This window comes from Carcharodon carcharias, chromosome 1, assembly GCF_017639515.1.
Source record: "Carcharodon carcharias isolate sCarCar2 chromosome 1, sCarCar2.pri, whole genome shotgun sequence".
Taxonomy (NCBI): Eukaryota; Metazoa; Chordata; class Chondrichthyes; order Lamniformes; family Lamnidae; genus Carcharodon; species Carcharodon carcharias.
In genome coordinates this window covers 76,841,697-76,864,537 of record NC_054467.1, presented here as the reverse complement: position 1 = coordinate 76,864,537, position 22,841 = coordinate 76,841,697, and the positions used below count along the sequence as shown (strand labels likewise).

The 22,841-nt window shown below is 39.1% G+C and overlaps 2 protein-coding genes across 4 annotated transcripts in view; both read right to left on the bottom strand.

Annotated features, from left to right (window-relative positions):
* Nucleotides 1-4,209: 4,209 nt before the first annotated feature.
* On the bottom strand, nt 4,210-13,496 carry msmo1 (methylsterol monooxygenase 1). Its single transcript, XM_041194099.1, has 5 exons — nt 13,115-13,496; nt 9,875-10,023; nt 8,644-8,770; nt 7,693-7,847; nt 4,210-5,949 (listed from the first exon to the last, which is right to left on the bottom strand). The coding sequence occupies exons 1-5, from the start codon at nt 13,364-13,366 to the stop codon at nt 5,745-5,747; spliced, it is 888 nt and encodes a 295-aa protein (XP_041050033.1). The 5' UTR covers nt 13,367-13,496; the 3' UTR covers nt 4,210-5,744.
* A 4,525-nt stretch (nt 13,497-18,021) lies between these two features.
* klhl2 (kelch-like family member 2) overlaps nt 18,022-22,841 on the bottom strand; it is a 151,659-nt gene continuing 146,839 nt past the window's right edge. For all 3 annotated transcript variants that reach the window (XM_041189927.1, XM_041189937.1, XM_041189947.1), the window contains one exon: nt 18,022-19,128. In XM_041189927.1, the coding sequence (XP_041045861.1) occupies nt 19,100-19,128 (29 nt within the window). In that variant the 3' untranslated portion in view covers nt 18,022-19,099. The remainder of the gene's footprint in view (nt 19,129-22,841) is intronic.

The following is a 22,841-nucleotide window of genomic DNA, read 5'->3' as shown; positions in this document are numbered from 1 at the left end:
ACAGTGCTGCAAGGAATGGTATTGGTCTCCTACCACCTGCTGGACATTTTTAGAGAGTCTTTCCAGTTGTCTTCACATGGCATTTGTCTTTTCAGGTGGAACTTCCCGAAATAATTATCAGAATTTCCAGCAGATTCTGCCACGGCTTAAGTCACCACTCTGGTACATGAGAACCCATCCAATAGCACATACTCTTGCTTCTTTGGGATACACTTCATGTTAATCCCCATCCTAGATTGTGTATTACCAAGTTAACTCATTAGAACTGATGGATACGGTTTCAAATTGTTATATGCTGTTTCTGCATAAAGAACCAGCTTCAAATCCAGCAGCTGTACTCTTGAGCGCTTCTTTCACATTCTCTCCCCTCCACCACCACCACTTCCCATTCCATCACCCTACTTCCCAGGAGTTCTGGTGTAACTGGCCAATTGCTGGCAGGACATGTACTTTCTCTCATTGAAATTAGATTTCTCACTGGATCAGCGACAGATTAATTGGGTCAACATAAATCCCGCTGCACTGCACTTACCACAGATCACAGGATTCAAATTTAACATTAGAAGAAAATCTCTCATTATAAACTATATATAAACTTTTACCCTAGCTTCCACAGAGTAATTTTTGCTGCAATGAACTGCTATTCGATACCGTATTTTGCAACATTGCCCAACACTACATTAGCAACTGTGGGTTGCTAATTAGGGAACTACTGCACAGTCTTGAGGTACCCACTAGCATGTGGCCAACAAGAAATCTTGGCTGACTAGTTAAATAAAGCAAAAACATATTTGTGAAGTAACTGGAATCTGCAGAATCACAAGTGCAAATAATACCACAGTCAGAATTCAGAATCATTAGTCTTTAATTAAACATATTTACAAACTTTCAAATACTTCATTCATTATATAGAATGAAGGATTTAAAATCAGCCTTTTTAACTACAGATTAAAGCAGCTACTTTGCAAACAGAATCCTTTAAGGCAACCTTGCAATATCATATATTACATGGTAAAAGTGCAGTGAGTCCAAACAGACAAGTTGAACCATTATTAGAGCAATGCTAATAAAATACAGACCACATCCAAAAAATACAAGTTTACAGTATCTAAATATGGTTGGTCAGAATTTGCTGTCAAAATAACAATATAGCTAATGGCACTCACGTCATTTATGTGTAAATGGTACAGCAACTTCAGATGAGGGATCAATGCACAATTAAATGTGAATATCCAAAAATGCTGCAAGTTGTGATACTCTTCTCGTACAAAAACAGCAGCTTGCCTTCAGCTCTTTTCGTTGGAACTTTTTCTTAATCTTGCCACAGAAAGCTAAGCCTTAACATTGTTAAAAAAGCGTTTATCCAGGTAATGACGTGTCAAAGACTTCTAATCAACTTCACTGGCAATGTAAATTAACAATTGAAATATGGAGGCTCATTTTGAAATTTTTAAAAATGAAATTTTATATTTATAATTTCTTATTTTTCCTTTTTGCTCTCCTTTAATTTAATCTTTGTTTCTTTTGTTTTCTGGGCCTGATTTGACATTGAATTCACCATTCCTCTCAGACCTTCCTGTATTTATTTCCCAATTCTTAAATCTTAAGATTGTCAGTTGGTGTCCTGTCCATTGAGATCCCAGTTTCTCCTCGCTACATTGTTATCTACTCGTACTTTCAGCAATTTAGTAAACAAACTTATTTTGAGTGAAGGATTCAGGGGCAAGTCTAATTAATGGCAGATGTCATTAGGCACAAAGCCACAGCAAATTCTGGCCCCATATCTAACATTTGAAAAAATATCCAGGTAAAACATTAAGGGGAAAAAATTGCATTCCAATTTCTTAAGACACTCATCTTATTCTCTATACGATTGTTGATAGTTGACTAATAGAATTTACTGCAAGAAAACGTTTGGTTACTTGCTAAAAGAAGAGAGGAGAATTTCAAGTTTAGGTACACAATCATCATTACAGCAAAATAGTCTTAAGCAAGAAAGGCACCAATAAGAGGTCAAAATAACATGGTTGACAACAAAATTCAGTATTAAAACTTTACTCCTTTAATCTAAACTCTTATTATATTATCAGTCTGATTTTATATATGCAGATCACAATGTTTCATTATCACACACAAAAGTATAACAAATTTACAATGTACCAGTCAATCACCGGTGGCATTGCACATGATGAGTAAAATGAAGCATACAGAACCTTGGTCAGATTCCATCTGGAACACTGTGTTTAGCTCTGGACACCACACCACAAGGAGAATGTATCAGGCTTGAGGCAAATGCAGTGCGGATTCACCAGAATAATGAGAACAGATTGCATAAACTTGGCTTGCGTTCTCCTGAATTTAAGAAATTAAGATGGTATGTGACACAGATGCTTAAAATGTGAAGAGGATTTAATAGAGTAGATACAAAAAAATATTCCTTCTGGTATGGGAAATTAAGAATGAAGGGACACCATGTTAAAATTAGAGCTAAGACATTTATAAAGGAAATTAGGAATCACTTTTTCAGACAAAAAGTAGTAGAAATCTGGAATTCACTTCCTTAGAATATTGGTGGACGCCAGGGCAATTGGAGCTTTCAAGACTGCAAGAGTGTGATAGATTTTTGATAGACAAGGGTATCAAGGATATGGAGCTAAGCCGGATAAAATGAAGTAGAGATATAGATCAGCCATTATCTAACTGAATGACGGAGCAGGCTCAAAGGGCTGAATGGTTTACTCCTGTGTTCCCAAGTATAGTATTCAAGTCAAACAGGATTAGAGGGTGGGGATCATTGTACGGTGTTGAGAAAGAGAGCAGAGGGGAAAATTAGAATGGGAAAAAAAAGCGATGGTGGGGGGGTGTGCAGAGGTGAGGTCAGAATGGGAAGTAAAGACAGGGTTAGAATGGAAACAATTTCAATGTGCAACAGGAAGGGCAAGAGGTGGGCCCAACAAGGGAAGTAGTCTCAGTGATTGGTGGAGTTAGTGGTCTTGTGGGGGGAACAGGGGCAGGCAGGGGTTGGTAATGGGGGCAAGGGAGAACAATATCTCAGGGGAAGCAGGTTGGTCAAAAGAATAAACACTTACTCGCAAGCAACCAGGCTACAAGTAAGCCCATGGAATATGTATGAATTGGAAGTAGGCCCATAAATGCCACAGCAGTTGAGGTACAATGCACGTTTCTATAACCGGCAATACTACTTCACAGGAAAAGCTGAAGAAATATAACAGCAACAGGGCTGGCACCCAAGGACAATTCTAAAATTGGCTGATTAGGATAAAAAGCTTTTGTACATACAAATACATTTGTATGAATTAGGAGCAGTAGGCCACTTAGCCCACAAGCCTGCTCTGCCATTCAATAAGATCATGGCTGATCTGATTACAACTTCAACCCCACATTCCTGCCAACCCCCAATAACATTTCTTCCCCTCATTAACCAAGAATCTATCTAGCTGTGCCTTAAAAATATTCAAAGATTCTGCTTCCAGCGCCTTTTGAGGAAGAGAGTTCCAAAGGCTCATTACCTTCTGACAGGAAGAAATTCTCATCTCTGTTTTAAATGAACGATCCCTTATTTTCAAACAGTGACCTCTAGTTCTAGATTCTCCTACAAAAAGAAACATCCTCTCTACATCCACCCCATCAAGACCCCTCAGGATCTTAAAGGTTTCAATCAAGTCACCTCATTCTCTTCTAAATCCCAGTGGATACAAGCCTAACTTATCTAGCCATTCCTCATAGGACAACCCACACGTTCCTGGTATTAGTCCAATAAACCTTTTCTGAACTGCTTCTAATGCATTTACATCATTCTTTAAATAAGGAGACCAGTACTGTGCACAATACTGCAGATGTGGTCCTACCAATGCCCTGTACAAATGAAGCAGAACCTTTCTACTTTTGTAATCAATTCCTCTCACAATAATTTATAACGTTATTTTAGCTTTCCTAATTACTTGCTATACCTGCATATTAACCTTTTGTGATTTATGCACTAGGACACCCAGATCCCTGTGAATCTCAGAGTTCTGCAACCTCTCACCATTTAGATGAAATGCTTCTATTTTATTCTTTCTGCCAAAATGAACGATTTCATATTTGCCCACATTATACTAAATTTGCTAGATCTTTGCCCACTCACTTAACCTATGTCACTTTGAAGCCTACTTACATCCTGTTCACAATTTACTTTCCTACCTTTCTTTGTGTCGTCAGCAAATTTAGCAACAATTCCTTCAGTCCCTTCATCCAAATCATTCATATATTAGGATAGGACTGTTTTAAACTAAACCTAAAATAATCACAGTGATCACGGTTAACAAAAAATACTTGCATATCAGGCACATCATACCGAGAAATAAAGTTTATGTAAACATGTTGATGCAGAGCAGCCTGGTGTCAGGGCATGTACATTCAAATTACCAGTGTAAAACATGTTGGACCATTCTCCACACTGATCGTCATAGAAACGTCTGAAGAAAAAAATACTTAAGAGGGGTTGTAAACAGATAAAACAATAGGTGATGGTAAAACACATTATTATTCCACAAACAGGATCAGTTTCATAACTTATAGAATTAAATTTCCTATGTTTTGCTGTTGATCGATTGTGTTTCCTTTTATACTTCCGTGTGATAGGTGTAGACAGCACTAGAAATGCATGCATCTCATGTACAACTAAATGAACAAATTCCTTGCCTTTTGATTCAATTCTAAGTTTTATAACCTACCACTACTGCATAGAGAAAATACTTTTTAAAAAAGGTGAAAATCAAACACAGATATGACTTTAATGCATTTGAGTTCAAATGATATTCCAACTTTCAGACTACAGATAATACCCCATGTGCAAACCAAAATGTCAACCTACACCAACAAAAGGCAAACCGTAATATGAAGAGGTCAAAGCACTTATTGATAATAAAAACTGAACAAACATCATGTTACTTCCTTTAACAATTCATGTTTCGGCCCAAACCAGTAGTCACAATTAGGAAAATGAATACATATCAATTCCATCAAGTCCAGTCATGTAACCTCAGCTTCAATGCAATCAAGGTTTATTTATATTAAAATACTGACAAGGAAATCATTGTGGATAAAAGAAATTGAATGATATATTGAAATTATCAAGAACATAGACAAAACCTAAGAACTTCTGCAAATTAATCCAGTTTAAGGAAAATTTTCTCTCATAGCTGGGCAACTAATTCTAAGGATAATGTACAAAGCTGTTGCGAGTGTTCACACTCAAGACTTCTAAATGATTATTAATGAAAGTGGTCCAAAATTATGCAACTGCTGATTTAGTTTAAATGCAGCTTTAAGCCCCATCATCTTGCATCATTATAGAGTAGGAACACAATGCACACTGCTTAAGAAACAAAAAGGCAATGCAAATTTCACTAGTCTGAATGATTAGAAGTGGCAATCACATTGTGTCCTATTTATTGTTATACTGTAAACTTTTTATTTGGCTTGGCGAATTTGTAGAACAATAGTAGCTGGCCAAGTACCAGACCTCAGGAGTTGGAATTCCTACCTCCAGATCTCAAAAGTTTCTGGAGCCACACAAGACATCTAAACTGGTCATACAATACAGCTAACAAAAAAATTCGAACACAGCCTAAAAAACACCTCTTAAGCAGGAGATGACTAGCAGAAGTCTAGGACAGACAAATCAGTACATCTGGATCAGAAGCTTGGAAAAAAGACTGGTTGTGTCACTCTGGTTGGCTTCAGTTTATCTTATCTTTTACTTTTTCTACGCTGGCTAACTTTGTGTAGTAAGTGTTGAACTGGGAGTCAGTTCCAAAGATTCTGTCCCAGTAGGTAAAGGTTGAAGCATAGTTTCCATTGAAGTTCATATGGTGAAAATCATGATACCGAGCTCCAGCATAAAATGGAATCAGGTGCAAGGGATTCACAGGAATGTCATAACCACTGGAGGTAAGAAATGCAAGATATTAAAATAACATTTTATAAGGTTCACACAGTATCAATACTAGAAAAGAAAAGTCACAGTAATGGCCCAAATCGTGCAGTTAGCAATGAAGTGGAGGTGTTCATCACTGACTGCATGAAGAGGTACAACCCTACATTGTTTGTAGGCAGCAACGAGAACTTGCTTTCTTGTGTGCAGCATGGGTCCACCGGCAAAGTCAGTGCAGAGGTCCTAGCAGTGTAGCTCATTGTCGGTGAAGCCACACCCACTTTGGCATCACCAGCTGAAGACACGCCCCTTGAGGTTGTTCAGCTCAATGACACAGAAGTGATCTTTGACTCTTTGGAATTTCTTATTTGAAGGAGGCAATGTTGCCCTATACAAGTTTTCATTACAGCTACCCCTACCAACCAAGTTTGCTAATGATACAAAACTGGTGAGCAAGTAAGCTGCGAGGAGGACATAAAGAGGCTGCAAAGGGATATGGACTGGTTAAGGTGATTGGGTTAAAAGGTGGCAAATAAAGTAGAATGTGGGAATGTATCAAATGACCCACTTTAGTAACAATAGTGGAAAAGCAGAATTTTATTTTTAAAAAGATGAGATTTTAGTAATTTTGGGATTCAAAGAGATTTGTGTCCTTGTACACGAATCACAAAGTTAACATACAGATGCAGTAAGCAATTAGGAAGTCAAATGGTATGTCAGCCTTTATTGCTAGATGGTTGCAGTATAAAAGTAAGAAAGCCTTACTGCAATCTTTGGTGACACCACATGGAGTACTGGTGCAGTTTTAGTCTCCTTTACCCAAGAAAGGTTATTATGAGGGGGTGCAACAAAGGTTCACTAGATTGATTACTGGGTTGACAGGCTGTCCTATGATGAGTAGAATGAGTCTATATACTCTGGAGTTAGAAGAATGAGAGGTGATCTCATTGAAACCATTAGTATTTGGATGTGCACTTACGATACCATGGTATACAAGGCTATGGGCCTTGTGCTGGAAAATGGGATTAGAATAGTTAGGTACTTGTTTGACTGGTGCAGACTCGATGGGCCGAAGGGCCTTTTTCTGTGCTGAGACTTCTACGGCTCTATTAAAAATTTAGAGGGCTGGACAGGGTACAAGCTGAGAGGTTGTTTCCCCCTGGCTGGAGAGTCTAGAACAGGGTCACAGCCTCAGGAAAAGGGACAACCATTTACGATAAAAATGAAGAGTAATTTCTTCACTTAGGTTTGTGAATCTTTGAAATTCTCTATTCCAGAAAGCAGTGGATGCTCAGTTGTTGAGTATACTTAAAACAGGGTGGCAGATTTTAGACCATAAAGGGAATCAAGAGATATGGGATAGGGCAGGAAAATGAAGTTGATGTACAATTTCAGCCATTGTTTTGAAAATGGAGATGTGAGAAGAAATATCATTTATTTTGAATCCAATCAACAGCACTTTCTTTCCTTTTCACTCCATTTCTGTACAGCTTAAAAAGTAATTCTACATTTCCATGAAAGGATTAATGATTGTATAAGGAAACTAAATATAAACAAAAGTAAACTCAAACATTGCTAATTTGATTACAATGCCTTTATTTTGAGGCAAACACCATTTTTTTCAGCACATTTTAGTTGATAACAACAGTACCCCTTAAATGGGGAAGGCCATTCCAATATTTTGCTTGTAATTTGCTGACCTATGTTTTAAATCAGCTAAATTTGTCTCACCTATACAATCTATTCAGACCTACCTATGAACATCAATAGTTTCCAGTAGGCGGAAAGTGACCCAAGCCCACAGCAGCATCATGTGATTACAGAAGATCATGATTCCAATGAAGAAGCCTGCTCCAAGAATAATGGTCTCCAACGGATGAGCATATTCAGCTTGCATGCCAAATGGGGACTAGAAGGAAACATTTAAATAAATACAGCACAGCTCAATTTACAGTAATATTGCATTTTTAGCACTTGGCTCTTAGCAACTATTTGCTGAAGCATGGCAAAGTGTTGTGATTTTTTACTACGGGTTAGGGCAAGGAGGCAGGCCCAGAGTCTACCTCAGCCAGAATGGGGATCAAACCCCAAAGCTGTTGGCATTAATCTCTCCACAAGCTAGCTGCCCAGCCTAATGAGCTAACTGCCCCCGCCATTGACAACATCAAAACGAGTAAAGAGGATACTGTTAGTATTAAATACAATCTTTTCTGAAACTGTCCTTCAAATAAAACAAGTCTAAGAAGGTGATTCACAACCAACTTCTCAAGGGCAACTAGCAATGGACAATAAATGCTGGCCTGGTCAGTGATTCCATGCACGAATGGAAAGGAAATTAACAGGTGCAATGTGGTTTTCTTGCCAAGATAAAACAAAGATCTTATCATTTTCAAAGGCTGAATTGCATTTTTTTTATTTAAAAACACAATCATATAGAAGTACCTGAGAAAATTAAACACTCTGAGCAAAACACTGGTGAATCAACATCACGAACTGAATCGCAGAAATTAAGGTCCAAGATTAGAATGGAACAAGAATTTGCACAAATACAAATTAGTACAAGCAAATTTTAGAAAAAGGTCTCACTACTGCAGTTTTAGAGAAAATTCTGAAGATTATGGGGGCAATTTACACACATTTTGGATAAGCTCTGAACTGAAGTGTACGCCATTTCAGAAAATAAAAAAAGTACGCTTGGGACTTACCGTGAAATCATGATGCACCTTGTGTATATATTTGTAGATTCGCCTATGATGTAACAGTCTGTGCAAGAAATAATGCCAGGTATCCTCAATAACTGCACAACCGAAGCACTGGGCCAGTAGCATGTACCTGGTGATTCACAGGGTATAGTTAGGAGCATGCTCTCCAGTCAACATGCAGTTGCATATTCCTTAAATGGATAGAGCCACAGGCAACATTCAATTCAAAAGCTCAGTTGAATTATGTAAAACAGTATTCAGTAATGATGTGATTATATCCATAATACTGTTGTAAAATGATAATGTTCTCATGGACAATCCAAGGCTAATAGATCTGCAATTCTTTTTAAATTCTTAACATAATAGATGATTTGTCAGTTTGAGGGAAGCATGGCTGTTTGAACTCCAATTACTTGTGGCCAGGTTAAGGTGGCTGGATCTGGAAAGTAAGTCTCATGCTGTAGACTAAGGTGTGGTGGAGCCCTGTCTTCCAGGGAGACTAAATTAATCTGAACAAAATCTTATTGGAATTTTACCACCTCCCTCCCCCAACAAGCTGTATAAATAGTAAGACGCTTTCCACAAAAATAAGCACTTCCTAATCTTTGTACTAATGTGATTCAGAAGGCAGGCCCATTTGAGATAATTGTCAACCTTTGCTCAATGGTGGCACCCTCACCTTAGAGCCAAGAGGTTGTAGGCTCACATCCCACACCAGAACCTGAGAATATAGCACAGACCGAGAGGGTGCTGCATTGTCAGAGGTGCTGTTTTTAAGATGAGATATTAAGCCAAGGGCCTATCTGCCCTCTCTGGTGAATCTAGAAAATTCCATGGCACTATTCATAGAAGAGCAGGGTAGTTCTTCCTTGTGTCTTGGCCAATATTTATCACTCAACCAACATCACTGAAATAGATCATCCGATCTTTTTTCTCATTGCTGTTTTTGGGTCCTTGCTGTGTTCAAAGTGGTCTCCATCTTTCCCACACTACAATAGTTACTACAAAACAAAAATATTAACTGGCTGCAAAGCCCTTTGAGGTGTGCTGAGGTCATGAGAGGCACTATATTTCTCAAGCATTCTTTCTTTTGCGAAAAGTACAACTAATATTTCCTAAATTACATAGAAAGTATTCTAAAATAAATGAAAGTCATTTTTTACTTTAAATAGATGTACAACTAAAAGAAACTCTCCCCAACACCAAAAGTACAGTAAATACAATACAAAAGTACCATCTTGGCATAGAGTCCCAGGTGTAAGGGATGTTGAAGTACTCAGTGAAATAATACGTGCCGCAGATCATAGGTAACTGGATACAAAAATGATTGAAGAGTAACACCTTGAAACATTTCCATTGTTTTTCCCAAGTTTCTGGTTTGTCCTAGAAAGGAAAGAAACCGATACAACATGGAAAATCTCTCACATGAAGAAAAAGTTGCAATAAAAGTGGAAACAATTTTTAGTGACTGTTAGCATATTTAACTCAATGGCAAACTTCTAATGCATACTCGGTAACTAAAATTATCTGACAAAATGGACAGCCCATAAAATCTTTAGAACTACATTTACAACACTGAGTTGTCACCCTCCTTATCTTATAAGAGTTTCCAAATATATTACTCCTGGATTTTACAGCAATTTGAACATAACTACTAAAACTGACAACATGCAGATTACATCAGTACAATGTCTGTAGTCCATCTGATTTCAAATTTCGACATAAAGATGTAGAGAAAATGTTTCCAATTGTCAAGATAGTTGTGAATAATCAAATAAGGAATTCAGGAGAAATTATTTTCCGAGAGTGTGGTTAGAATGTGGAACTTGCTGCTCCAGCTCAATCATCACATTCAGGGCAAGAAGGACAAATGGATAAAGATTTTTGCTAAGTATTACTGTTATCTATCCGACATTAAGTCTTCAATGGGTTGAAATTTGCTTTGGTTCAATGTTTACAAAACTGACGCCATCAGTTCAGCTTTGATAAGCTTGTGTGCGCCTCTGACCCCATCAAACATCCTAGTTGCCAACTCAGGATGATTGCATACAATACTGAGCTGGTGCACAAAGCTTTAAATCCCACATTCAGTCCACCTTCTTCCCATCTCCAGAATACTAACCACACTTTTGCCTCAAGGTTTTATTTCCTTTATGGTTTTCTTGAGAAGTGTTCTATTTCCTTCATGAATTCAGTTAATCCACAACTTGGCAGTCCAAGCCCTTTCTGCTCAAAGTTCCAAACAGCCATTGCCCCATTCACACCCAGGCTCTACTGACCCCAATAAATCAATCTCAAGATTCAGGTCATTTCCTTCAAATCCCTTCATCAGTATAGGAAATCTTCAACCATTGTTGCTTTAATTCTAGACCATCACAAGTTCTTCCACTCTACCAAAAATCAATCTTTCACCAGTGCTGATGATTTTGGTAACTTTACCTACTCTCTGGAATTCTTTCAAAACTACTTTGCCTCGCAACTTCATTGCCTGCTTTTAATAGTCTGCCAAGGTTCACCTCATGCTCAATTCTCACTTCTACCATTAAAAAGCACTGAGACAATTTTCTAAGTTGCAATTTTACGTGTGTGCTTCTATAAAGTATTAATGAACGGGGAAGTAGGTAAGGAGGGAGTGAAACATAACACATTAATAGATAACCAAACCAAAGATACACTACAGAATAAAGAATATATGGACATTAAGGCCACTGCACAACTGAGAAAGAGAACATGACTGATGAAATCACAGCGATGACTAAAGCCTTACTCATAAGTCAAATAAGCACACTGAGATTTGGGAGGCGCTAATACTTCTCTTTCAACCTCCCCAAATTTCTCTATTGCACCAATCCTGGCCTTTTGTACATACTGTGCTTTTCATCCCACCACTGGTGGCTGTGCCTTTAGCCAACTTGCCCTACACTCTGCAATTCCCTCCTTAAACACCTTTGTTTTTTCTTTTAAAACCCTCTTTTGTGGCTAAGTTTTTAGTATCACACCACAAGATAGTTATGGCACATTGACATAGGTGTTATTCGTTTAAAAGTCCTCTTCCTACAATAAAATCAAAAAAGATTTGGACTAGAATCCAGGCCCTAACTGTGCTCCACACTGACTGGCGTCAAATTAGTCTGCGCACATTGGAACCATCCCAGAACTGAGCCCCACCACCAACTTCTGCAGTAATAGCAAAGTGAAAGTTTGGAGCAGCTGCAAGTAGATGCACACTACCACTTGATGCAAAATAAAGGTACGTCTAAGTGGGAGATAGCAGGGGAATATGGTTAATTTTGGATTGTCCTTTGCTACCAAAGAGCTGGCACAGGCACAATGGGCCGAACTGCTTTTTTCTGTGCTGTAAAGTGCATTTTGCAATCGGCAAATTCTAAGTGCTAAAGGCTTGTAGGGTGTAAACTAAAATATTTATCAAATATACAACAGGATATAAAATAAAACATAAAACACCTTTTATCCTTACTGTAGCCAGTTTTTTTGCGGGGTGGGGGGGCACAATGAAAAGATTAATACAGCTATTCTATTATGAGGCCAAATAAATGCCATAAATACTGCTACTTGCATGAATTGTGATTGTTTCAAAACATGCTGGCATTTTGGTTCTTAAACTGAAGAAATGAATGGTTGGAGGATGATACTGAAGTTCCACATGCACTAGCTGAGTGCATGAGGGAGAAAGGAATGGAAAGCAATTTCATTTGGGCTGAATGGCCTGTTTTGGTGCTGTAATTTCCATGTAATTCCATACTGGACCAAAAAAAATTCATAAATTGCTAAAAGGCAGATACGCGCTGTGGATTTGATTTAAGATAGAAAAATTGGAGACATACTAAAGAAGTTTGACCAATAAATTATATCTATTAGAAATGGCACTCTTCATGTCATTGGAATACACATACATTGTTTGTTACTTTAATACAAAAAGGAGGTACAGTGACATCAAAAAGCTACTATAAAGACGTATATAAGAAAAGATTGCAGTGCCATAGCAACAATGCTAAATGCTCTAATTCCCAAAATATTTCTCAAAAATACAATGTGACACAGGATATAAAACAAAACGTATGCACCTTTTATCTTTATTGTATCCAGATTTTTGGGGGGTGGGGGAGGGGGAATGAAAAGATTAATACAGTTATTCTATCATGAGGCCAAATAGGGCACAAACTATATTTTGAATTAAACAATGAAATTAGCAATATACGGGATGATAAGACAGATAGTATTGCACCATTATCTACCCAACAGCACACACGCATGTGTGTTTGGAGACAAAAAAGTACAGCAATCACAATATTTGTCAACAACGTTAAAGAATGATATAGTTGTGTTGTATTCGGGGAGGGAGTTTGTTTCTAAGTAAATGAATACCCCGAACACAAACTCCCTTTAAACTGAGTACTAAGTGAGGCACAGTGCAGCAACAGAAACACGTTAACGAAGTTATGTGTGTTTTTACCTGCTGGATTTTGTACTTCTGCATGTAAGGAATGAACTGAAAGATGAACCCAGGCAAACAAAAGAGGAAATAGACGAGTTCGTGAACAAGTAGCGAGCCCCAGGTTGCGATTTGAAACTTAGTATAATTGCTCAGCATGTAATTCCAGACGCTGCGGAAAGGTCCCTGCAGCGGGTTCATAGGAAGCATCGAGTCCACATACTCCACAGCCAGGTAGGCTGAGCTCAGGATGCCATCACCAGTGACATTCATTATTGTAGTGCTGTTGCTTTGCCAACGTGCGGGACTGGGCAGTTGCTCCCGCTGCACTCAGCCACCGGTGTGCACGTTCCGATCCTGGAGTTGCTCCCGTTGCACTCAGCCCCCGGTGCAGGATCCGGTCCTGACCATTCAGCTGTATTGACATTCCATCTGATCAGCTGTTACCTTAGGACCCGCTGCCCATTGGCCACCAGTAGCAGAGCGTTCAGACGTCAGAATGGTACGCCAGTCGTTGATTGGGTGGACGGGTGGACTGAGGTCGCGAGACCGGGAGAGGGAGCCAATAGCGAGAAGTGGGCGGTGGGAAAATAGGAAAAGGAGGCCATTCATCCCCTTGAGTCTGTTCCACTTTTTTAAAAATTCATTCACGGGATGTGAGCTTCGCTGACTGGGCCAGTATTTATTACCCATTCCTAGTTGCCCTTGAGATGGTGGTAGTGAGCTGCCTTCTTTAACAGCTGCAGTCCATGTGATATAGGTACACCCACAGTGTTGTTAGGGAGTTCCAGGATTTTGTGAAGGATCCCTCTTTAATGATCTGTATCTTAACTTGGTCCTACATGCCATAATCCTTTTATAGTCTTCTCCAACTCTTGTCCAAGTTAAAAATCTATTTACCTCATTTAAAATGGAGTAAGCATCTACTGCTTCTTGTGAAAGCTAGTTTCTCACAGCTGCCACCCATTGTGTGAAGCGTTTCCCTAATTTACCTCTTGAAAGGCCTAGCCCTTAATCATATTGCCCCTTAACCTTCTATATTCTAGTGAAAAGAAACCTTGTTTGTATCTTTCCTCATTATCTAAACCCCCAGGTAACTTTTTTTAATTCAATCATGGGATGTGGGTTTCACTGGCTGGGCCAGCATTTATTGACTATCCCCAATTGCCCTTGAGAAGGTGGTGGTGAGCTGCCTTCTTGAACTGCAGCAGTCCATGTGGTGTAGGTACACCCACAGTGCTGTTAGAAAGGGAGTTCCAGGATTTTGACCCAGCGACAGTGAAGGAATGGCAATATATTTCCAACTCAGGATGGTGAATGACTTGGAGGGGAACTTCCAGGTGGTGGTGTTCCCATGTGTCCACTGCCCTTGTCCTTCTAGATGGTAGTGGGTTTGGAAGGTGCTGTCTAAGGAGTCTTCCTGCAGTACATCTTGTAGATGGTGCACTGCTGATACCATGCGTCGGTGTTGGAGGGAGTGAATGTTTGTGGATGTGGTGCCAATCAGGCGGGCTGCTTTGTCCTGGATGGTGTCCAGTTTCTTGAGTGTTGTGGGTTGTGGGAGCTGCACTCATCCAGGAAAGTGGGGAGTATTTTATCACACTCCTGACTTGTGCCTTGTAGATGGTGGACAGGCTTTGGGGAGTCAGGATATTCATCCTAACCTCTGACCTGCATTGTAGCCACAGCATTTATATGGCTAGTCCAGTTCAGTTTCTGGTCAATGGAAACCCCCAGGATGTTGACTGGGAGATTCAGTGATGGGAATGCCATTGAACATCAAGGGTCGAAGGTTGGATTCTCTCTTGCTGGAGATGGTCATTGCCTGACACTTGTGTGGCACGAATATTACTTGCCACTTATCAGCCCAAGCCTAGATATTGTCCAGGTCTTGCTGCATTTGGACATGGACTGCTTCAGTATCTGAGGAGTCACAAATGGTGAACATCATGCAGTCATCAGCAAACATCCCCACTTCTGACCTTATGATGAAAGGAAGGTCATTGATGAAGCAGTTGAAGATGGTTGGGCTGAGGACACCACCCTGAGGAACTCCTGCAGTGATGTCCTGGAGCTGAGATGACTAACCTCCAACAACCACAACCATCTTTCTTTGTGCTAGCTATGACTCCAACCAGCAGGGAGTTTTCCCACTGATTCCCATTGACTCCAGTTTAGCTAGGGCTCCTTGATGCCACACTCTGTCAAATGCTACCTGGATGTCAAGAGCAGTCACTCTCACCTCACCTCAGGAGTTCAGCTCTTTTGTCCATGTTTGAACCAGGGCTGTAGTGAGGTCAGGAGTTGAGTGGCCCTAGCGGAACCCAAACTGGGCATCAGTGAGCAGGTTATTGCACAGCAAGTGCCACCTAATAGCACTGTTGATGATCCCTTCCATTACTTTACTGATGATCGAGAGTGGACTGATAGGGCAATAATTCGCTGGGTTGGATTTGTCCTGCTTTTTGTGTACATGACCTAACTGGGCAATTTTCCATATAGCTAGGTAGATGCCAGTGTTGTGGCTGTACTGAAACAGCTTGGCTAGGGGTGCGGCGAGTTCTGGAGCACAAGTCTTCAGTACTATTGCCAGAATATTGTCAGGGCTCATCGCCTTTGCAGTATCCAGTGCCTTCAACTGTTCGTGTGGGGTGAATTTAATTGGCTGAAGAATGGCATCTATGATGCTGTAGACCTTCGTAGGAAGCTGAGATGGATCATCCACTCACGTGCTGGGCTCCTCCATCATTGAGGAAACTACACCTCCCCCTCCCCACACTTGGTATTATAGCCCATTAGTTTTAAAGACTAGTATTCCATTAACCTTTTTATGCTTGACCACTACATTTTAGTGATTTGCATAAATGGATCCCTTAAATCTCTTTGGATCTCTACTATTCCAAACTTTGCACCATTTAAATTCTACCCTGATTTATCACTTTTGGCCTAAAGTGGATCACCTCACATTTGCCTGCGTTGAAATCCATCTGCCCCAGTTTTATCCCCTCACTTAATTTATCAATGTCTATGTAATTTTTTGCTCCAGGCTATAATACTTAGTGCCATCAATCTTTTTGTGTAAACTTTCAGTTGACAAATTCAGTAATTGACGTGAGAAAAAAGTAGCGACAGTTGTCAACTCCTGGGAGTCCCCAACCAATCAACATCTGGCCACATTATCTGCAAGTGCTGTTGCATTTGTCTTGCAAGTTTTAGGTTCCCATACTTATGGTTTTGCACTAGCAGCTGATGTGTGAGAAGTCCTACGAGCAGGTGAAGGGAATCTGAGGACATTTAAGAGGAGAATCTGCTTTTCTCCCTCAGGTTCTGCAATAAGCAATTGAGAATTCCAAGGATTAACAACCCTCAGAAATTCTTAAATGAGAAATCCCTTATTTTTAAACTGTTCTTCCACAAGAGGAAACATCCTCTCAGCATCTACTGATAAGCCCTGTCAGAATGTTATATGTTTCAATATAATCACCTGTCATTCTTCTAAACTCCAATTAGTGTAGGCCCAACCTGATTAACCTTTCCTCAGAAGACAACCCTTTCCATCCCAGGAAGCAACTTAGTGAACCTTCTCTGAATTGCCTCCAATGTTAGCATATCCTTTCTTAAATAAGGAGGCCAAAACTGTATGCATTACTCCAGGTGTGGATTTACCGATGCCCTGTACAGCTGTAACAATACTTCCCTTTTTAGTACTCCCATCTCCCTTGCAATAAAGGCAAACATTCAATTTATTTTCCTAATTGCTCGCTGTACCTGCATGCTAACATTTTATATCGCATGGCTGAGGATACCCAGGTTCCTTTGTACTGCAGCATTCTGCGGTCTCTCTCCCCATTTAGATTATAAAGGAAGTCCTTGTTTAATGTTGTTTTGCTTTATGTTGTTAAGTTAATGAGGCCTGTAATCTTGTTGAGTGTTGTCAGATTTGTTTTAACATGGTTTCCTGCGTGAACTGATTGGCACCTTTTTGGAGTGGCTCTCCCAGCTCCCCAACCTCATTTGTGGCCTCTCCCCATTCCCTGACCCAGCCTCTCGCCAAACCTCCCACTCCCTGACTCACCCTCATGCCGCTTCCTTCTCCTGGGCCTGCGTTCTCGTTGAAGATCTAGATCCAATCCAAAACCAGAACTTCAATATTGTGGAAGTGCATGTGCTGATGATGGAGAAGTGGCGAGCTGGGGCTTCTACAATCCATGTTTTTTTCAAAAAATGCTCCCGTTCAGGTTAGACATTTAACTTCTAAATGTTCTGAATTTTGGAAAATTGTAACATGTTGTACTGTTAAGGCAATTATAATTTCTGTATAAACCAATACATTGTTTAGATGCTTATGAAAATATTTCCATATGCTAATAAATTGTTTTTATTATAAAGCTATGGCTTGTGCTTGAGGTTTCTTTAGGAAAATGAGCCCATCAAGTTAAAAATAAGATTAAATCTTGGAGATTAAAGGTTATTTCCTTTTGCAGTTTCTTGCCCATAAACCGCACATATTTTGCTGGTCCTTAGCCCTGGCTCCTGACAATCTTGAGTTCCCCAGATTTGCAGAAGTCAAGGGGGTTCCTTTGGGAATTATCTGGGCACCTGCATTCAGAAACTCTATAGATATGGATTTCCTAACAGTGTAGTTTAGAGCTTGCGCCTCAAGTACGGTGGGGAGTTTCCTCATATGTCTGAGATGTAACCGTCAGAAAGAAAAGAATGCAGTTAAAATGTACAGCATCAGCACTTGAGCAACAGTCTTTACAACTTTACATTGTATACAAAACAAGATTGACAAATGTTACCATATGAACGCTTAACCAGCTCATATCAAATCTTTCATCTTCCCTAATTAACCCTAATATCTTTCAATTTCTAGAGAGATGTATCCTACTTTCACCTACTCCCAGAAAAAAAGATTTACAATCAAACACAATAGAAAGCTTTATTTAAACAACTTGAGTAATGTAGGAACAGTTATTCCGCCCCCCAACCCACCCCAAACAAATAAATTTGTGTTCATATTTCTTATAGAATTTAAGCAGAACACTAAACATAACTGGCAAGTGTTACTCAAAAGAAAAGCAGCAAAATGCAACCAGTACATAATTATACTGTACATTGGCAACACAACATGCAATTCAGGGAAAATGCACATTATTTAATAATGTAAACTTACAACACTACTCTTCATGCCAAGAACAAGTAAACCAAGAGTCAAGAAAAAATAGGAATGCATCAAAACATGGTCATGATTTAACAGAAACAAAGAACAAATCATACATTTCAAAATCTTCCTGCACTCATTAGTTGCATGAATTTAAAATTGGAAATGCATTTAAAGGTTTTGGTACAGTCTTTTTTTTTCTTCCACAAATGATAACTTAGTGTTAAATTTTCAATATCTACAAATACTACTACTCTTGATTGGTATTTTTTTAGTACCGAATCAAAAATAAATTAAATATTTAATCAAGTCTTGAAGTGCCGCCAACAGCAAAAGGTAGATAAAAGTATGGTCCTGTAACCAAAATGTAACCGTTGGCAACTTACACATCAATCTCCATAGTTAAACATATGGAACCAGTTTCTTTGCCACTATACAATTATAACCATTACTCTGTTTTTCACAAGGTTTGTGAAGCCACTAGTTGTAGTGTCCATAGCGAAGTGTTGCTTTGTTTCACACATCACAAATCTATCTTGCCCGACATGTCGGTATTTCTATAGCAGCTTTTGAATTTCAAATCCTATACTTCAAGGCTCCATTCCAACACTACTTGCTAAAAGCTGTAATGTAGCTCCTTTCCATGTAGTGCTTCTATCAAGTGCAATCATCATAATCTTCTATTCTTGCTGACAAGACATGGTTGTCTGCCCTCTTCCACGCTGCTTTAAATGCTTGATTCTAATGTGATCATCAGCAAAGAAGTGCTAAAAAGTTGAGCTACTTCATGAAATACCATTTCAATGCAGAATCCAATGTTCAACGTATCCAGTGTACTTTAATCATAAAGGTTTGTCAATTACTGTAACACCTAAAAGGAGAGAGAATAGATTATTTATAGTCATGTGTCGGGGATCAGAAAGAAGGTTATTTTGATAGAAATGAAATAAATCATAAGCAGAATGTTCTTGCTCAAGCAAAGGAGAAGGACAATGTGGGTAAGTCTGGTTGGTCACGCAACATTCTGTCCTAAGGAAATGGAAACTGGAAAATTTCTCTCTCACTGCAGACAAGGAGCATGTACTCAAAGCATAGTAATGGGTCGGCACTGACATTTTATGAAATACATGGCCAAAGTCATGCTGCAATATCAGCTCATGGGGGACTGTGTCTCAGCTATAATGCTTTCATTGGGAAATTAAAGAGGAAAATTGTACTCTCTGGAAGTGAGCAGATTGAAAAATGCAAACTAAATTCAGATGATGAGTAAATTCCAATCAAAACACTTCAAAAGACTTTCTTCAATAATTCTGTATGATTCTCACAGCAGACATTAAACACACAGGTCTATAATTCCAGGTGTGCCCCAAACTATTTGAAAGAAAAACCAAATTAGTGAATTTTCTTTAACATTGCCTATAATTAGAATGAAATGGTAGACACCTTGACAGGTATTGCATTTTGATTTCAATGAACTGGGACATGAAAGCATGACCTAATTGCTAATTTCTGATGCACACAGGCCTTAATACAGAAAAATGTCAGTTAAAGCTCCACTAAATTCTTCCCATCCCCTTTAAGACTTGTAGGTGCCAAGTATTTATCAAACATACTGTTATAAAAAGCTTAGATGTCTTTAAAATACGTTTATTTTTAAACTTTTTAGCTGATTGTCTTTCATCACTCTCCATTTCTCTCTTCACATAGTATCCAAGGGTCAATTAATCATGACTTATACCACGATTTCACTGTGGGGCAAGAGTTACCTCAGCCAGTGTGGGAATAGAAGCAACATTGTTGGTGTTATTCTGCACCATATTCTAGCCAACTGAACTAACCAACCCCCTTTTGTTACTGGAAACCAAATGATCAACACAAGAAATTTTCCTCTTCTTCAGTAGAGACAGATACAAAGCAACTATTTAATAATGGTTATTTCATTATACCTACATTCTTTCTAGCTTCCTACTTTTGTCCTCCAAACTAATTTTGCTCCTCTGGAAAATACACCCAATCCATCCACCTACTTTATTCCTTATACATTTCAAAAGCCTGGTGTTTACCATAGTGCTATTCTTCACAATCCTATTCAGCACATTGACCCATACTGCTCTCTCATTTCTTTGTATTTGGCCAGAATGAATTCTAATTGTGGTCAACTACATTGTGATGGCCCAATATGACTGGATTAAAGGTTATTAGGTTATTTCTATAAAACAAAGATTATCCCACCACACCAATAACACTGATCCATAATCTTAAACTCTACCAATCTAAACATGCAGCTGTGTAGCAGACGTGGTATAAAATATTCGGCAGATTGTGGTTGATAGTTTGGGAATTATAGCCCAGAATTACCTTATCCTTGTTTGAAACTGTACTGTTCAATCAACTATTTTAATTAGTGAAACAAGGTTAGGATGTCCATAGAGACCAGTTGTTAAATAAATTCATTCTCCTTAACCAAACAAAACAAATAACTTCAATGAATGCACTGCCTGAAAAGGTGTGGAAGCAGATTCAATAATAACTTGCAAAAGGGAAATTGAAAAAATTGCTGGGCTATGAGGAAAGAGCAGGGGAGTCGGACAAATTGGGTAGATCTTTCAAAGAGTCAGTATACGCACAATGGGCTGAAAGGCCTCCTTTGGCATTGCATCATTCTATGATTCAATACTCATCTGGAAACCTGGTGCACATCTTGTGGTCTTGAAGGAAATGGTAGATTTGGAAATCTTTCAATTTGTAACAGCTTGAGACCAAAGAATCTCCAAGCAAATTGAAGAGCTATGAAAGGCCTATATCATGCCACTGATCAAAACCCTGGAACATTATAGAAACATAGAAACAGAAAAATAGGAGTAAGTCATTCCGCCCTTCGAGCCTGCTCCGCCATTCAATATCATGGCTGATCCTCTATCTCAACTCCATACTCCTGCTCTCTCCCCATATCCCTTGATGCCTTTAGAGTCTAGAACTCTATTTCCTTCTTAAATATATTCAGTGACTTGGCCTCCAGTCTTGTGGTAGAGAATTCGACAGATTCATCACCCTCTGAGTGAAGAAGTTTCTCCTCATTCAGTCCTAAATGGTCTACCTCGTAACCTGAGATTGTGATCCCTTGTTCAAGACCCCCTCCCCAGCCAAAGGAAACATCATCCCTGCATCCAGTCCTGTCAGAATTTTATACGTTTCAATGAGATCCCCTCCCATTCTGCTATTTTCCATTGAATACGGGCCCAGTTAGCCCAATCTCTCCTCATACAACAATCCTGCCATCCTAGGAATCGGTCTGATGAATCTTCGCTGTACTCCCTCTAGGGCAAGTATATCCTTTTAGGTAAGGAGACCAAAGCTGCACACAATACTCCAGGTGTGGTCTCACCAAGGCCCTGTATAGCTGCAGTAAGACAGCCTTGCCCCTGTACTCAAGTCCTTTCGCAATGAAGCCCAACATAACATTTGCCTTCTTAACTGCTTGCTGCACATGCATGCTTCCTTTCAGTGACTGGTGTGCAAGGACACCCAGGTCTCTTTGTACATCAACCTTTCCCAATCTATCACCATTTAAATAATACTGTTACAAAAGTATAATAATTTTCATATTATTTTTCTGGTTTAGCGTAAAGAAGGTTCATAGGGTGTTGTGTTGTCTGTCTTGATGTGTGATTTAATTACATCTTGTAGCCAAGCAGACTGCAGGTTGAAGTTATCAAAAGGTGGTGTAGAAGTGTCTTTAATTGTTGACAAGTAAACATAATTGGGGCCTTAACATGTAAAAGTGTAAAGGGAATTTGCCCTTTTTAGATAAAAAAAGGGATTTGGTTTTCAAAGGGATCTCAATCTGTTTACAAATAGACAGACAAGCAAGTTAAGGAATGTGTCTATTTCTCTCAAGGATTATCGACAATATAGTGGCAACATGAAAAGATTTATATTATGAGAAAGGTAACCTTCCAGAGACATATGGGCAATGGAATTTACACATTAAAGGGAGAAACATGTATTAAGGAGAATGAGGCTATGTATCAGGAGGAAGGAATTGTAAGATCTAACAGAAGTGTGAGCAGTCTCCAGTGTTTGTGCATTAAGCCTGCTGTCTACAGAAACTGAAGCTGGGAAAAGCCACTTTGAATTCTACTATCCAGGATATTGTGTTGACTTGCCTAGATCTGTTTAAAATCTATTTGTTTTTTTACTGCTGCCTTAACGTGGGTGTAACTGGAAGCCAGGTTAATTAGGGGTTTTAGGAGTTATTATAGTTCTTATTTATAGACCTATGTATGTGCTTGAAAACTTTTCTTTTATTAATAAATATTTAATTTAGCTTTTTTTACAAAAAATCTCTGAAGTCTTGGTGGACCTGTTACTATTGAATTCAGGGCACACATCTTGGAATAAATACAAATTGCAAAACCATTGCAATAGCACAAGCAAGTTTCCCTCGAGGATCTCATCCGCCTGATACACATCATCTGCTGTGTCGTAATACTCTGCCATTGTTTTTCCTACCAAAGTGGATAACTTCACACTTATCCAAGTTATACTGCATCTTGTCATGTATTTGCCCACTCTCTCAACTTG

What these genes read in the sequence shown, in the direction of transcription:
- msmo1 (XM_041194099.1), bottom strand. Translation starts at nt 13,366, where the DNA reads ATGAATGTCACTGGTGATGGCATCCTGAGCTCAGCCTACCTGGCTGTG. An exon ending in AGAAGTACAAAATCCAGCAG is followed by an intron (nt 10,024 to 13,114) that starts GTAAAAACACAC and finishes TTTCCTTTCTAG; the next exon opens with GACAAACCAGAAACTTGGGA. An exon ending in GAAACTATTGATGTTCATAG is followed by an intron (nt 5,950 to 7,692) that starts GTAGGTCTGAAT and finishes TCTTACCTCCAG; the next exon opens with TGGTTATGACATTCCTGTGA.